Source organism: Perna viridis, chromosome 7 (assembly GCF_037379345.1).
Source record: "Perna viridis isolate PV_CMFRI_1.1 ecotype Kerala chromosome 7, ASM3737934v1, whole genome shotgun sequence".
In the NCBI taxonomy this organism is placed as follows: Eukaryota; Metazoa; Mollusca; class Bivalvia; order Mytilida; family Mytilidae; genus Perna; species Perna viridis.
Window position 1 is genome coordinate 39264149 of NC_142451.1, and position 17161 is coordinate 39281309.

Below are 17161 nucleotides of genomic sequence, written 5' to 3' on the forward strand. Positions count from 1 at the left end.
ATTTAAAACTGTTGCATCAATTTAGATTTCTGGATATGTTTCCTCCCTAGAATCTTGGTTCCCTTGATTACTCTTCAATTTGAGTGGAAGTTATATTTCATTTTTGTAACGTCGATATTAAGTGAGAATTAAGTCTGAGTTGACGGGTACATGATATCTTATTGTTGTTTGTATCATTTAACTTTACGACAACTTTGGTTGTCACATCATTCATATTTTTATTTTTAAGTATCACTCCACTTAACTCACTTACACAGTATATAGAATTTTCTTCTCAACCTATGAAAACAACCGAACTATATAACCTCTTTATTTAAAAAGACTACTATTTAATCTCTGCATGACTGGATTTTTTCAGAAATGTTTCAATAGTATGTTAGAAAAATGAGGTTTTTGACAAAGATATCTGCCCTTAAATGTTCATTTTAAATGCATTTTAATGAAATTAAAACCAAATTCACCAATATGGTTTGGATTTTCATTGATTCTGAGGATGCAAATATTCAAATTACACTTTTAAAATAGTGTTTCATCCACTGCCTGATTTTTAAAGCGACAGACTCTTAAGAATTGTTTAAACTTTTGGCAATTTGTGGAAATGCACTTACTTTGTGGCAGTGTACGCTTTAGAAATCGCAATGTGGATTATGAGCAGGCTCAAATTGTCCCAAACTTGGATATGCAAGCAAAAAATAAATAAATGAATAAATAACAATCCTTATAATTTTTTACCTGACATTATCCGGTTCAAATTAGGAATTGGTCCTTAATCAAACTGTTATTTAGAATGAGACTATATAAATCCTTGATTGCAGACGTTAATGACGTCACATATCAAATTGTCAACATGAGCTTATAAATACAAAATATCTTACGTTACCCAAAGAAATATTAATCTAAAAAGTAATACTACAATGTGAGACCGGTATCCAAAGGAAAACATGTGTGGCTAATCACTGCGTAAGAATAAATTGATGAGTATACAGAGAAACGTTTTATTGATCACTTTTGATATATCTTCTGTAAAAATGTACTTGTTCCTTCTTGAGTATATACTACAAAAATAGAAAAAAAACCATTTTATTATCATTTAAACACAGCAGCAATCGTTTATCAAGTTCCATTATAATTGTTCCTGTAGATTACCTTATGTTTTATTCAAGTTTAATTATTTTCAGTCAAATATGAATTTCTTTACATTTATCAATACAGTAATATCTATACGGCATCCGAAACAGATTTTGACATGCGATGTTTAGTAAAGCATATATTTCGCTTACCCTACCTGTGCACCTGGTCCATGCTTCCAGTTTTTAGTGGAGTCCAAGTTGCTCATTTGCTGTGTATGTATGATTTTAGTTACTCTATGTTCTTTGTTGTGTATGTCTGTTTTCCATGTCTGGTCTTTGTCCCTGGATTACATTCTTTTGAATACAGCTATAGTCTTGGTTCCCTTGATTATGTTTTCAGTATACTTAAGTGTAGTCTGGTACGATATAGGGTATGCGATACAGGCCTAGGCGTTTGATATTGGGCATACGTATAGGGTAAACGAAATAGGGTTTAACTTTTAAAAAATGTAAAAATTGCATTTTGTTATCTAAGTATATGATATAATGTTATATAAGAAAGCGCCATGTTTAAGCTTGGAAATAATGAGCCGTTACCTTCTTTATTCTTCTAAAATTATGAGAATGTATTTATATAGGACTTAAAATGAAATGTGTGTTAAAGAGGAAAAGACCTTTTTTAAAACGTGTTCCATATTACAAAACCGGAGAAATATGGTTTCAATAGTTTTTTTTCCTTTGGCTATTATCAATGCTCAACAGCTAGGTTGTGTAGAAATGATTTCTCAAATTTTTATTCATCAAAAACGAAATTATACAACCACAAAGATGATTAAAAAAATATATTCTAAACAGAAAAAAAAAAAAACAAAATCATAAAAGCCTAGAAAAAAATTAATTTCACCTACAACATTGCAATACTAAACTCCGAAAGCTTCCGGAATGAGATGTTATGTTATGACCAGAACAAAAACAAAAAATACCTTTACCATATAAAGCTGTTTCTTGTTGCAAAATGTACTCGTCCGTCAAACTAAGGACTTAAGTTGCACAAAGAAGATAATTAATCAACCACTCAGTTATTTGGTCTGATATATCTTTAAAAGACCTTAGAAGGTAATCAAATTGCTCATAAAATACCTAAGTTTAATGATGGGCACAATGGCATGCTCCATGATGGTCACAATGGCCACTGTTTGGTGCGCACTTATTGTTGCAGGCATCAGCATCACAGGATCCGGTACTGGAAAGATACAATAAGTCTCATTACATACGATAAAATTTAAAGTGACGATTCATGCTATGTTTATGCACGTACTTTTTCACATAGCGAATGTAGATTAGGTAATCAAAAGATTTCTACCAAATTGTTTACATGATATTTTCAATGTAAGTCATATGATCTTAACACGATACATACCCACCACCAGTATGGTGACAATGACATTTCCCATGTTGGTCACAGTTTGCTGTTTCGTCAGCTCCACATGTGCAGTCAGCTGCTGTTGTGCATTGATCGTTTTGTCTGCGGAAAAAAAACAAAAAAAGCTTATGACTATGTTAACGATATACTGTGAGCTTCAACTAGATAGTCTCATATTATCAAGATTACTGCCAGAGTAATGGTTTCCTTCCATCTACCCCAAAGAACGTGAGATAAAGGATACTACAGACACTGTGAAGTCAGCCTCATATCTTGACCTACACTTAGAAATCGATGGTAGAGGAAAACTATTGACAAAACTTTACGACAAACGTGATGACTTTTCATTCAGAATTGTCAACTTTCCTTTCATCTGTGGCAACATCCCTTCAGCTCCTGCGTATGGAGTGTTCATATCACAACTCATACGTCATGCCAGAGCTTGCCGAAACTACACAGACTTTTTTTATCGTGGTAGAACTCTAATAAACTGGAACAAGGTTATGTTGCTACAAGATTGAAGTCATCACTACAGAAGTTTTACGGTCGTCATCATGAACTCGTGGATAGTTATGGTGTATCCATCAGCATCATGAAAACTGATTTATTCAACGGGTCATAGATTTCCTTTCCTCGTTTGTCTACCCCGGACTTGACTTTTTATGAGCAACTCGGCGGGTGTTTCTAGAAAAGCAGAGGACGTTTACCCTACCGGTGCACCTGGTCCATGCTCCCAGTTTTTAGTGGAGTCCGAGTTGCTCATTTACTTTTGTTACTTTGTATATATGACGTTAGTTACTTTACGTTCTTTGTTGTCTGTTTTCCATGTCTGGTCTTTGTCCCTGGATTACATTCTTTTGATTACCGCTGTAACCTTAGTTCCCTTGATTACTCTTTAACTGCAAATCATTTAAGATGACAAATGAGAATACCGGTATGACACAAATCAAAATAAAAAAATGTTTGAAAACAAAGCTAATAACTTTTGCAATAAACTGTTGTAATAATTGAACGGAAAAACAATGTTTCCGATTCTTTATTTCTTAATAGACAACAACATTAATTACATTTTTACATTTTAAAATTAAATTCTATCTAAGTGATGCGTGGAAAATTCTACAATTACCTCTTTCCATGTTGATGATGACAGTGGCATTTTCCATGATGATCGCAGACAGCTGTTTGGTCGGCTGCACATGTGCAATTTGCGTCTGTTGTACACTCAGGGTTAGCAGGTCTGAAATACACATGATTTGATCGACACATAGTAAAAAAATAATACTGACGATAATAGCCATGCGCAGTTCGTACTTCAATTGAATATCATGTGGTATACAAGTTTTCGAATGATTTCGATCTCCCCTAATATAATGATTTTATTTTACAATTTTCTGATTGGTAACCATCATCTGTATCAGAAATCATTTCATTCAGAAACCAAAGAACTAATGAGTTCACACTAATTGATGCTCGACAGCTTCATGTATTTTTTTGTGTTGGTTTGTTTTGTTTTACATTTTGTTGAAGTAAAAAATATCACAATATGCAACAAATTTATTGTAAATCAAGCATTTAAATGGTTTATCAGTCTCCGAATTTATATTCAACTCAAACTTAATAACCAAGGCGTTCATATGGTTCTTCTTGATAAGTATTTATTCATTAAAAAAATAAATCAGAATTGGCAATTACAAGAATTACGTGGGCTTTTAAAAATGGAAAGAACAAAATTTGATCCTTTGACTAATGTTCATTCATTCATTCATTCATTCATTCATTTCTTTATTTCCTCTTATAAGAGATTAATACAATGCATATTTAAACATTACGATATAAAGAGTATATAAGTATAAACAAGTATCGAGATTACACAATTGCAATATTTAAGTCATATAAAATAGTGTCAGTATGTACAATATTTCGAGATGACGGCAAGAAAATGCATAATTAAATGAGAAGGTGTTGTATTAAAAAAGGTTGGGGGTCGGTGACAAAATAAATAAATAAAATGAGAATGAATAAGTAGAGTTTGTCAAAGAAGACGACAACGCATGCGATTGTATTCAGCGGCGGATTGGGTTAAGTGCGTGTAACATAGTCCTTGTAATTTATCAAGGTCCTCTGCGTCTAGCAAACACGATACTGGTTTCCCTAGGAAAAAGTTATATAGACTGTCCGTATCATATTCACTAATTTCTACATATACTTCCAGATTAAAGTTTTCAATGACCAGATCCATAAATATTTCACGCAGGTAGTTGGTTTCCATGCAGTCGCATGAAGCGTGTGCAATAATGTCTGTAAATCTTTTATTACAAATAATACATGTGTGTTCATCAGAGCTGGGAACTGTGCTAATCAATTTGGCTATAAAAAATGTAGTTTTGAGTTCACGTGAAGATGATGGGTACTTCCAGATGTTAGAGCAGATAGAGTAATGTTGAAGTAGTCTGAATCGAGAGAAATCACTATCTGTATTCACACGCATTGTCCAAAGTTCATCCTGTAGCGAGTTCAAAGAATTGCATACTATTTTTTTCCATTCTAATTTTGATGGAAAATGTCCGTTTGTTAAGAAATCGGTCAGAAATTTCATAATATTATATTTTTCCAATATTTTGATAATGTCTGGGATGAAGCCAAAGCGATTCAAAAAATTTTCTGTGCAGGCGAAAAGACGACAAAGAAAGATTTTTTTCGGTAAAGTTTCTATATCCATATTACACAATTTTCCAAGGAACAACAGCTTTCTTTTTTCAATCTCGCATTCGATTGGACGGAGGCCTACCATGGTTTCACACATATCAGATCTTGTCATTTTTGGAAGTTTCTGTGCATGTTTTACGATAAGGTGTTGAAAACAGTTCAAAGTATTTAGGTCCTGCTTTTTTAAATTCCACCACATTTCGCTACCATATAAACACGACGGTAGCACTACTGATCTGTATAACCTTATTATAGATAAAGGATTAATGTCACCATTATGAATGTTTGAAAGAGAAAAATAAGCTTGTCTCCCTTTTTTGCACGCATTCTTGCTTCTTGGCAATGATTTTAAGTCACTTGAAATTTCTATTCCGAGATGTTTATAAGTGTTCATAATAGGAATGTCTTGACCGGATATCGTCCATGTGTTATTCGTGTTCAATGTCTTCTTCGAAAAGCACGTAATACAAGATTTAGATGCATTAAATTGAAAACGCCATCGTTTTGCATAATTAGAACATATATCTAACATATCTTGTAATTTGGTAGGCGAAAGAGCGATGCATGCGATGTCATCAGCTAGACATGGAGCACAACTAGTTAAGTAGTCTACACCTGTTTTTTTATTGCATTTTGCTAGTTCAAGTAAAAGCTCATCAATAAATACAAGATACAGAAAACCAGAGAGAACGCCACCTTGTCTGACCCCATCATATACATGGAAAGAATTTGATTTACATTGGTTAATTACAACCGAGCTTTCTGTATTAGTATATAAATCCTCTATTATACTCCATATTTTACCCTTTACATTGAGTTTATATAATTTACACAAAAGAGCCTTTCGCCAGACTGTGTCGAAGACTTTACGACTATCAAGGAAGGACACATATACATTACTATTAAGTTCAATGTTATGATATATAGTTTCATTTAATATAAAAGATGCAGTTATACAGCCGAGACCACTCTGAAAACCTTGTTGGAGAGGGCTGGGAAAAATTTCAGGGGAAAGTATATGACTCTGGAGTCTTTTCAGGACGATTTTTTCGAATATTTTCAGTATGCATGGAAGAAGATTGAAAGTATTCGAAAAAATCGTCCTGAAAAGACTCCAGAGTCATATACTTTCCCCTGAAATTTTTCCCAGATTTTGGATTTCCACAAGCGTAAAATTGACTTTGTCATTTACTCAGATGGAGATAGAGATACCCATTTTGTATCCGCAACTACTTCTTAACCATTTGAGATTTTTTTAAAGAAATGTACAATATATTGATAATTATATACGGCAATAATTGTGCATCTGACATTTTTGTTTTCAATTTAAATCAATTGAATGGATTTAATTCTACCACCAAATACCTCTCAACTACTGAATGGATTTTGATGAAAATAGTTCGAGGGATTATTAGGTATTGCCAGAGTGTACATTTTCTTTTGATTTTCATCTTGAATTGACTTAACATTTCATGTACCCAATCTCTATTTGGCAAACACTTAAATATTATGGTTTCATACATTTTGTTAAAAACTTTTTTAATATATAAAAACGTTTCGATAAAATGCAAATTCTAGAAAGTATTTGTGTGTAATTATGTCATATAAATGGAGGTTTCTATTTGTAAGCTATGCTCACTGTATTTCTAGTTATCATCTGGCTTGTCTCTACCGTCAATGTTTGATATGAACAGCTAATGGTACTACTAAGCGAATGAAACTAGATCCGTGATACGTACGCATGATGACAATGACATTTTCCATGATGATCACATTCGGCTTTCTGGTCTGCTCCACATGTGCAGTCTGCGGCTGTAGTGCATTGGTCATTTTGTCTGTAAATAAATTAATTTAAAATTAATTAAAAGACAAATTATACAAAGTAAAATATAAAAATATCGGTGTGACAAAACTTTGAAACAAACTTTTTTTGAAATCAAAGTTAGTCACAATTGCAGTCATTTAATGTTAAAATTCCATTGCATTATTTATATATATTTATTCTTATTCTCATGTTCAATATTAAATTCTAATTAACATGAAAACATCTTCAATTTACCTCTTCCCATGTTGATGATGACAGTGACATTTTCCATGATGATCGCATACCGCTGTTTGGTCGGCTGCACATGTGCAATTTGCGTCTGTTGTACACTCAGGGTTAGCAGGTCTGAAATACACATGATTTGATCGACATATAGTAAAAAAAAATAATACTGACGATAATAGCCATGCGCAGTTCGTACTTCAATTGAATATCATGTGGTATACAAGTTTTCGAATGATTTCGATCTCCCCTAATATAATGATTTTATTTTACAATTTTCTGATTGGTAACCATCATCTGTATCAGAAATCATTTCATTCAGAAACCAAAGAACTAATGAGTTCACACTAATTGATGCTCGACAGCTTCATGTATTTTTTTGTGTTGGTTTGTTTTGTTTTACATTTTGTTGAAGTAAAAAATATCACAATATGCAACAAATTTATTGTAAATCAAGCATTTAAATGGTTTATCAGTCTTCGAATTTATATTCAACTCAAACTTAATAACCAAGGCGTTCATATGGTTCTTCTTGATAAGTATTCATTCATTAAAAAAATAAATCAGAATTGGCAATTATAAGAATTACGTGGGCTTTTAAAAATGGAAAGAACAAAATTTGATCCTTTGACTAATGTTCATTCATTCATTCATTCATTCATTCATTCATTCATTTCTTTATTTCCTCTTATAAGAGATTAATACAATGAATATTTAAACATTACGATATAAAGAGTATATAAGTATAAACAAGTATCGAGATTACACAATTGCAATATTTAAGTCATATAAAATAGTGTCAGTATGTACAATATTTCGAGATGACGGCAAGAAAATGCATAATTAAATGAGAAGGTGTTGTATTAAAAAAGGTTGGGGTCGGTGACAAAATAAATAAATAAAATTAGAATGAATAAGTAGAGTTTGTCAAAGAAGACGACAACGCATGCGATTGTATTCAGCGGCGGATTGGGTTAAGTGCGTGTAACATAGTCCTTGTAATTTATCAAGGTCCTCTGCGTCTAGCAAACACGATACTGGTTTCCCTAGGAAAAAGTTATATAGACTGTCCGTATCATATTCACTAATTTCTACATATACTTCCAGATTAAAGTTTTCAATGACCAGATCCATAAATATTTCACGCAGGTAGTTGGTTTCCATGCAGTCACATGAGGCGTGTGCAATAATGTCTGTAAATCTTTTATTACAAATAATACATGTGTGTTCATCAGAGCTGGGAACTGTGCTAATCAATTTGGCTATAAAAAATGTAGTTTTGAGTTCACGTGAAGATGATGGGTACTTCCAGATGTTAGAGCAGATAGAGTGTTGTTGAAGTAGTCTGAATCGAGAGAAATCACTATCTGTATTCACACGCATTGTCCAAAGTTCATCCTGTAGCGAGTTCAAAGAATTGCATACTATTTTTTTCCATTCTAATTTTGATGGAAAATGTCCGTTTGTTAAGAAATCGGTCAGAAAGTTCATAATATTGTATTTTTCCAATATTTTGATAATGTCTGGGATGAAGCCAAAGCGATTCAAAAAATTTTCTGTGCAGGCGAAAAGACGACAAAGAAAGATTTTTTTCGGTAAAGTTTCTATATCCATATTACACAATTTTCCAAGGAACAACAGCTTTCTTTTTTCAATCTCGCATTCGATTGGACGGAGGCCTACCATGGTTTCACACATATCAGATCTTGTCATTTTTGGAAGTTTCTGTGCATGTTTTACGATAAGGTGTTGAAAACAGTTCAAAATTTAGGTCCTGCTTTTTTAAATTCCACCACATTTCGCTACCATATAAACACGACGGTAGCACTACTGATCTGTATAACCTTATTATAGATAAAGGATTAATGTCACCATTATGAATGTTTGAAAGAGAAAAATAAGCTTGTCTCCCTTTTTTGCACGCATTCTTGCTTCTTGGCAATGATTTTAAGTCACTTGAAATTTCTATTCCGAGATGTTTATAAGTGTTCATAATAGGAATGTCTTGACCGGATATCGTCCATGTGTTATTCGTGTTCAATGTCTTCTTCGAAAAGCACATAATACAAGATTTAGATGCATTAAATTGAAAACGCCATCGTTTTGCATAATTAGAACATATATCTAACATATCTTGTAATTTGGTAGGCGAAAGAGCGATGCATGCGATGTCATCAGCTAGACATGGAGCACAACTAGTTGAGTAGTCTACACATAGTTTTTTATTGCATTTTGCTAGTTCAAGTAAAAGCTCATCAATATATACAAGATACAGAAAACCAGAGAGAACGCCACCTTGTCTGACCCCATCATATACATGGAAAGAATTTGATTTACATTGGTTAATTACAACCGAGCTTTCTGTATTAGTATATAAATCATCTATTATACTCCATATTTTACCCTTTACATTGAGTTTATGTAATTTACACAAAAGAGCCTTTCGCCAGACTGTGTCGAAGGCTTTACGACTATCAAGGAAGGACACATATACATTACTATTAAGTTCAATGATATGATATATAGTTTCATTTAATATAAAAGATGCAGTTATACAGCCGAGACCACTCTGAAAACCTTGTTGGAGAGGGCTGGGAAAAATTTCAGGGGAAAGTATATGACTCTGTAGTCTTTTCAGGACGATTTTTTCGAATATTTTCAGTATGCATGGAAGAAGATTGAAAGTATTCGAAAAAATCGTCCTGAAAAGACTCCAGAGTCATATACTTTCCCCTGAAATTTTTCCCAGATTTTGGATTTCCACAAGCGTAAAATTGACTTTGTCATTTACTCAGATGGAGATAGAGATACCCATTTTGTATCCGCAACTACTTCTTAACCATTTGAGATTTTTTTAAAGAAATGTACAATATATTGATAATTATATACGGCAATAATTGTGCATCTGACATTTTTGTTTTCAATTTAAATCAATTGAATGGATTTAATTCTACCACCAAATACCTCTCAACTACTGAATGGATTTTGATGAAAATAGTTCGAGGGATTTTTAGGTATTGCCAGAGTGTACATTTTCTTTTGATTTTCATCTTGAATTGACTTAACATTTCATGTACCCAATCTCTATTTGGCAAACACTTAAATATTATGGTTTCATACATTTTGTTAAAAACTTTTTTAATATATAAAAACGTTTGGATAAAATGCAAATTCTAGAAAGTATTTGTGTGTAATTATGTCATAAAAATGGAGGTTTCTATTTGTAAGCTATGCTCACTGTATTTCTAGTTATCATCTGGCTTGTCTCTACCGTCAATGTTTGATATGAACAGCTAATGGTACTACTAAGCGAATGAAACTAGATCCGTGATACGTACGCATGATGACAATGACATTTTCCATGATGATCACATTCGGCTTTCTGGTCTGCTCCACATGTGCAGTCTGCGGCTGTAGTGCATTGGTCATTTTGTCTGTAAATAAAGAAATTTAAAATTAATTAAAAGACAAATTATACAAAGTAAAATATAAAAATATTGATGTGACAAAACTTTGAAACAAACTTTTTTTGAAATCAAAGTTAGTCACAATTGCAGTCATTTAATGTTAAAATTCCATTGCATTATTTATATATATTTATTCTTATTCTCATGTTCAATATTAAATTCTAATTAACATGAAAACATCTTCAATTTACCTCTTCCCATGTTGATGATGACAGTGACATTTTCCATGATGATCGCATACCGCTGTTTGGTCGGCTGCACATGTGCAATTTGCGTCTGTTGTACACTCAGGGTTAGCAGGTCTGAAATACACATGATTTGATCGACACATAGTAAAAAAAATAATACTGACGATAATAGCCATGCGCAGTTCGTACTTCAATTGAATATCATGTGGTATACAAGTTTTCGAATGATTTCGATCTCCCCTAATATAATGATTTTATTTTACAATTTTCTGATTGGTAACCATCATCTGTATCAGAAATCATTTCATTCAGAAACCAAAGAACTAATGAGTTCACACTAATTGATGCTCAACAGCTTCATGTATTTTTTTGTGTTGGTTTGTTTTGTTTTACATTTTGTTGAAGTAAAAAATATCACAATATGCAACAAATTTATTGTAAATCAAGCATTTAAATGGTTTATCAGTCTTCGAATTTATATTCAACTCAAACTTAATAACCAAGGTGTTCATATGGTTCTTCTTGATAAGTATTTATTCATTAAAAAAATAAATCAGAATTGCCAATTATAAGAATTACGTGGGCTTTTAAAAATGGAAAGAACAAAATTTGATCCTTTGACTAATGTGTACTTTTACTGGACTAGATCGGCAGTCTTTGTTTATTTTGCAGACGCAAAGTCCACACAGTGACTGAAGTCTGTTTGCCTCGTTACTCTAACTGTAACAAACATGCTTTTCTAATCATTAACAGTATAAAATCAGAAGTTGTTCTGACAATCCGAGAATGTAGTGAAAACTTAATCAATTTCTCTCGACATTTCATGATTCTTGCATATTTTGAGAAACTGTCTACAGCGACAAAAGTGAAATTTAAATTTCAGACGCCTTTTTCTAAAATCATTTTTTTCTTAAAACATACTAGTTGTGATGCAAAAACAGGCAGGTCATTCAACACTATTAGGCAGGTGTCGCAATATTTAATATGGATCGGAATAAAACTTAGTTCATGATACGTACGCATGATGACAATGACATTTTCCATGATCACATTCGGCTCTCTGATCAGCTCCACATGTGCAGTCAGCGGCTGTGGTACATTGCTCGTTCACTCTGTAAACAATGAATTCAAAATTTGTTATTATGAAAATTTCATGAGTTCAAGACTATTATCTGAATATAATAGCATTAAAACCTATGATTTTTCATCACTGTATACTTCTATTCCCCATACTCAGTTAAAATCCCGACTTAAAAACATTATAAATCGTTGTTTTTCCAAAAAAGATGGTACACCTAAATACAAATATATAGTTCTTGGTAGAGATTCCTCATACTTTGTAAGAAATACTCTCAAATCATCTTTTAAATATACAGAGGAAGATGTTTACAAAATGCTGGAATTTTTAATCGACAACATATTTGTCCAGTGTGGTGGACGTGTTTTTCAACAAACGGTCGGCATTCCAATGGGAACAAATTGTGCTCCTTTACTTGCTGACCTATTCCTTCACTCTTATGAGGCTGACTTAATAGCTGATCTGATCAGAAAGAAAGAATATCGTTTGGCTAGATCCTTCAATCTCAGTTTCCGCTGTATAGATGACGTATTATCTTTAAACAATCCTAATTTCGGGGATTTGATACATCGCATCTACCCAAAAGAGCTTGAGATAAAGGATACTACAGACACTGTGAAGTCAGCCTCATATCTTGACCTACACTTAGTAATCGATGGTAGAGGAAAACTATTGACAAAACTTACGACAAACGTGATGACTTTTCATTCAGAATTGTCAACTTTCCTTTCATCTGTGGCAACATCCCTTCGGCTCCTGCGTATGGAGCGTATGTTCATATCACAACTCATACGTTATGCCAGAGCATGCCGAAACTACGCAGACTTTTTTTTATCGTGCTAGAACTCTAACAAATAGGCTTCTGGAACAGGGTTATGTTGCTACAAGATTGAAGTCATCACTACAGAAGTTTTATGGTCGTCATCATGAACTCGTGGATGGCTATGGTGTATCCATCAGCATCATGAAAACTGATTTATTCAACGGGTCATAGTTTTCCTTTCCTCGTTTGTCTACCCCGGACTTGACTTTTTATGAGCAACTCGGCGTGTGTTTCTAGAAAAGCAGAGGACGCTTACCCTACCGGTGCACCTCGCCCATGCTCCCAGTTTTTAGTGAAGTCCGAGTTGCTCATTTCCTTTTGTTACTTTGTATGTATGATTTTATTTACTTTATGTTCTTTGTTGTGAGTGTCTGTTTTCTATGTCTGGTCTTTGTCCCTGGATTACATTCTTTTGATTACCGCTATAACCTTGGTTCCCTTGTTTACTCCTTAACTGCAAATCATTTAAGATGACAAATGAGAATACCGGTATGACACAAATCAAAATAATAATTGAGCGGAAAAACAATGTTTCCGATTCTTCACTTCTTAATAGATAACAACATCAATTAATTTTTTACATTTTAAAATTAAATTCTATCTAAGTGATGCGTGGAAAATTCTACAATTACCTCTTTCCATGTTGATGATGACAGTGGCATTTTCCATTATGGTCGCAGACAGCTGTTTGGTCAGCTGCACATGTGCAGTCTGTGTCAGTTGTACAATCGGGGTTGGCAGGTCTAAAATAGACATGGTATGACTGAAAACTTATATTACAGACAAAAATGACCCTGTGCAGTTCGTATTTTAATTTAATAGCATGTGATATACCAGTTTTCGCTTTTATTTCGATCTGCCTTCAGGATTTTTTTAATATATTTTCTTATTTTTTAGCATTAACTATTACATAGCACTTCATTTGAGTATCGGCTAAAAATAATGAAGAATTATTAAAACAATACAATTAGAAACCGAGAACCAAAGTGTCAACAGTTATTGACGATCAACAACTATTTGTGTAAGTTGTTCTGAAAATCCAAGAACGTCGCTTTTAAAAAAAATTTTCTTCCGACATTTAAAGATTGTTGCATTTTCTGAGAAAACAATCTACAACGCCTAGAGTAAATTTTGAATATCAGACGCTGTTCGGAGTTGTGTGACGACGCCATTGTTCTGAATTCGCTTTTTGGTTGCAAAACTTACTGGTTTTAATGCTTAGAACAGCATATCATTCAACATTATTAGGCAGGGTGACACGATATGACTATAAATAGGATACGAAATGAAACTGGGTCCGGCGTGATACTTACGCATGATGACAATGACATTTTCCATGATGATCACATTCGGCTTTCTGGTCTGCTCCACATGTGCAGTCTGCGGCTGTGGTACATTGGTCATTCTGTCTGTAAACGAAGAAGTAATGTTTGAATTAAACTTGAAGAGAAGAAAACGTTAAATCTTGAGTACCAACTAGAGAAAAAACTTTGAATACATTCAAATGACCCTTGATATTACTGTGTCAAGACTGAAAAGGGCAATGAAAAATGTGTAATAACGCACTCAATTCATATTTGCCTTTTTCGTCATACGCACCACACTTCCACACGACAAGTTAAAGTCAGTTCTAGTTGATCTTTATCTAAGAGTGTTTCTATGCATGACAAGGGACTAGACGATATGCTTATTTAGTAATGTAAGTAAAGAAAAGGCTTTTTTGTGAAAACTACAATAATTCTATAACAAGAAATGCTCCAAGTCTGATGTTGTCAAAATTTTGAAATTTCTTGTCGACAATATTTTTTGTCTAGAGGACAGATGTTTCAACGACTCTTTGTCGATCTTTTCTATATTTGTGTTAAGCAATATTTGTTCAACGGCTACTTTATAAAACAAGAGAAGGGGCGAGCCTAGAGCTTTAACTTTCGTTTCCGCTATATTGATGATGTATTATCACTGATAATACAACTGTCAAGGATAACTCACATCTACCCAAACTGACTTGAAAATATAGACAACAGATACACTTTCTTCTGCTTCATACCTATACCTTAATCTATACAAAGATGGCACATGAAGTTTAAAATCAATAATTTTTGACAAACGTGATGATGCTGCTTTCCCAATTGTAAACTTGACCTTTTTAAGTGGCAATATACCAATATCTCAAGCCTATGGAGTATATATTTCACAATTGATCCGTTGCTACCGACCATGTGACCTGTACACTGACTTTCGTAGTAGAGCTATGACAAATAAATTTCTAAGACAGGGATAAGTTTAGCCTTTGTTCATATCATGACTCCAGAAGTTTTGTGCTCGTCATCTCAATTTGACTGACCTATGTAAAGTTTCTACCTCAGATGACCCGAGGTATCTTCAGTTAGTTTTATGTCTATGGATTATATTCATTTGCAATATCACGGGTGCGGATGTCGAAGCAGGACATGCTTTCCATTCCGAAGCACCTGATGTCGCTCCAGGTTTCTTGTGTGAGTTCATTTTGTAAGTGTTTTTGTTTTCTGTGTGTTACCTTTTTTTGCCTATATTCAGTTTGTCTATGTTATTGTGCTTTGTTTTGTGGACGCAGAACTAGTTAAACAACATGAAAGAAAAGTGAATAGTATGAACACCACATTGACTGGAGTGAAATCAGGTGCTCTGGAAGAGTAAGTAGTTTCTGCTTTTCACAAGAATACCCGTCATTTAGTAGAATTTCAAAAATACATAGGAAATGAAGCAAAATACTCACCCGTACACACATACAGCCAGGACACCTGAAAAGTAGATTTAAAAAAATATTATACAGTGACAATAGGTTATATTATTTAAAATGAAATATAGTCACAACAATTTGTATTACACAAAAGTTAAGTTTGGTCTGCATTTAGCCTTCTGATTGATTTGTCCTCTTTTAGTGACATAGGTTATTATATAGACTAATCCCAAACTAACAGACTTTTTTAATAGGGTATGTACGTCTCGTCACGTGACTCCGTGATTTTATGAGAATGGGTCCTCGTCTACCATTCAAATGCATGGAGATTTGTCATTAACACATCAATGGGTTCAATATTAAAAGCAACATTTTTTTTGTGTGTATACATACTGAAAAAAAGACAAATATCTAGTTCTACATAATACAAATGTTAAGAAAAGCATAAAAAAGAAGATTTTGCATTGTAATTGCAGCGTTCCGATTTCCCGGAAGTAAACAATAAAATGCAGATCGGTCTTCGGATTTCAATACGTTCAACATCAGAAATTCCAGAAGGGAAACTGAAACCAGAACGAGACTTACAAATCCTATTAATGATCACTTCTACTTTAAACTGGAGTCAGTAAGAAATTGAACTTTATTGTTTTCAACCTTTCACTAATTAATGCTAGTATAACCGGCCTTTGGGACAATTTACCTTTGTTTACAAACCTCCTTGCGCGATTCATGAAAGGTAAACTCTCCCGAAATTGGTTACATAACTTGAATGAATTGACAGAAACTACGCGTACTTTTTGTTGCGTTCTAACTCTCTTAGAATTAGCTACAGGCTTCTGGAGCAGGGTTATGTTGTTACAACATTAAAGTTTTCAGTACAAAAGTTTTATGGTCGTCATAAGGAACTCGTGAATAGTTATAATGTATCGCCTGGGCCATGAGTACCAAATTGTTCATTGTGTCATAGGTTTCCCCTGTCGTCTTCACCTAATGTGACATAGCTAGAGTAACTGCTAACTTTGGACGTGCATTATTTTTGAAATATTTGGCTGGACTTGGCAATTAATACCCGAGTTACCCTAACAATAAAGTCTCAGACTTACCTAAAAGAGCGATAGCTAATACAGTTTTCATATTGACGTTTTGTTCTTAATTCCCAACGTTTAGTAATAGTTGATAAGAATAGCTAGAATGATTTGAGCCTAGCCTATTTATACAGATAGCCGACTTTGATTTTACTAGTCAGATAAAAACAATAGACACGAAATGTTGTTACGCTGATCAAAGTCGGACCAGAGTTTGGTCTGTTCACAAATTAACAATATAATTTCCGTTGGTTGGTGACGAAAGTCTTACATATAACGAAAACATAGATATTTTTGCTTATGTTTATCACTTCATCAAACGAACTAAAAGATTTGAACAATACTATATGTTTATTATATGAAAAGACTATCTCTCACGTTATCCCTACCAAGTCCTTTTGCCAGACCCCCTTTATTCCATTTCATTGTTTTAGTTTCATATCGTTCATGTTAATCTGCATTGCCTTTTCCTATTTTATATCATTGTAATTTATTGAGTTTTACTTAATTGCCGTCATTATGCATTATTATTTGTATGGGAAAGGACCTCCAAAA

At 33.5% G+C, this 17161-nt stretch overlaps 1 protein-coding gene across 2 annotated transcripts; it reads right to left on the minus strand.

Annotated features, from left to right (window-relative positions):
- Positions 1-981: 981 nt before the first annotated feature.
- Positions 982-16760, minus strand: LOC148612640 (uncharacterized). 2 transcript variants are annotated; one of them, XM_088594293.1, is made up of 13 exons: positions 16625-16760; positions 15558-15582; positions 14116-14211; positions 13435-13545; positions 11921-12013; positions 10905-11015; positions 10585-10680; positions 7259-7369; positions 6939-7034; positions 3620-3730; positions 2491-2595; positions 2211-2313; positions 982-1055 (listed from the first exon to the last, which is right to left on the minus strand). In XM_088594293.1, the coding sequence occupies exons 1-12, from the start codon at positions 16653-16655 to the stop codon at positions 2217-2219; spliced, it is 1083 nt and encodes a 360-aa protein (XP_088450419.1). In that variant the 5' UTR covers positions 16656-16760; the 3' UTR covers positions 982-1055; positions 2211-2216. The 2 variants fall into 2 exon arrangements, with proteins under 2 accessions (XP_088450419.1, XP_088450420.1); XM_088594294.1 differs by lacking the exons at positions 11921-12013; positions 13435-13545.
- Positions 16761-17161: the final 401 nt, after the last annotated feature.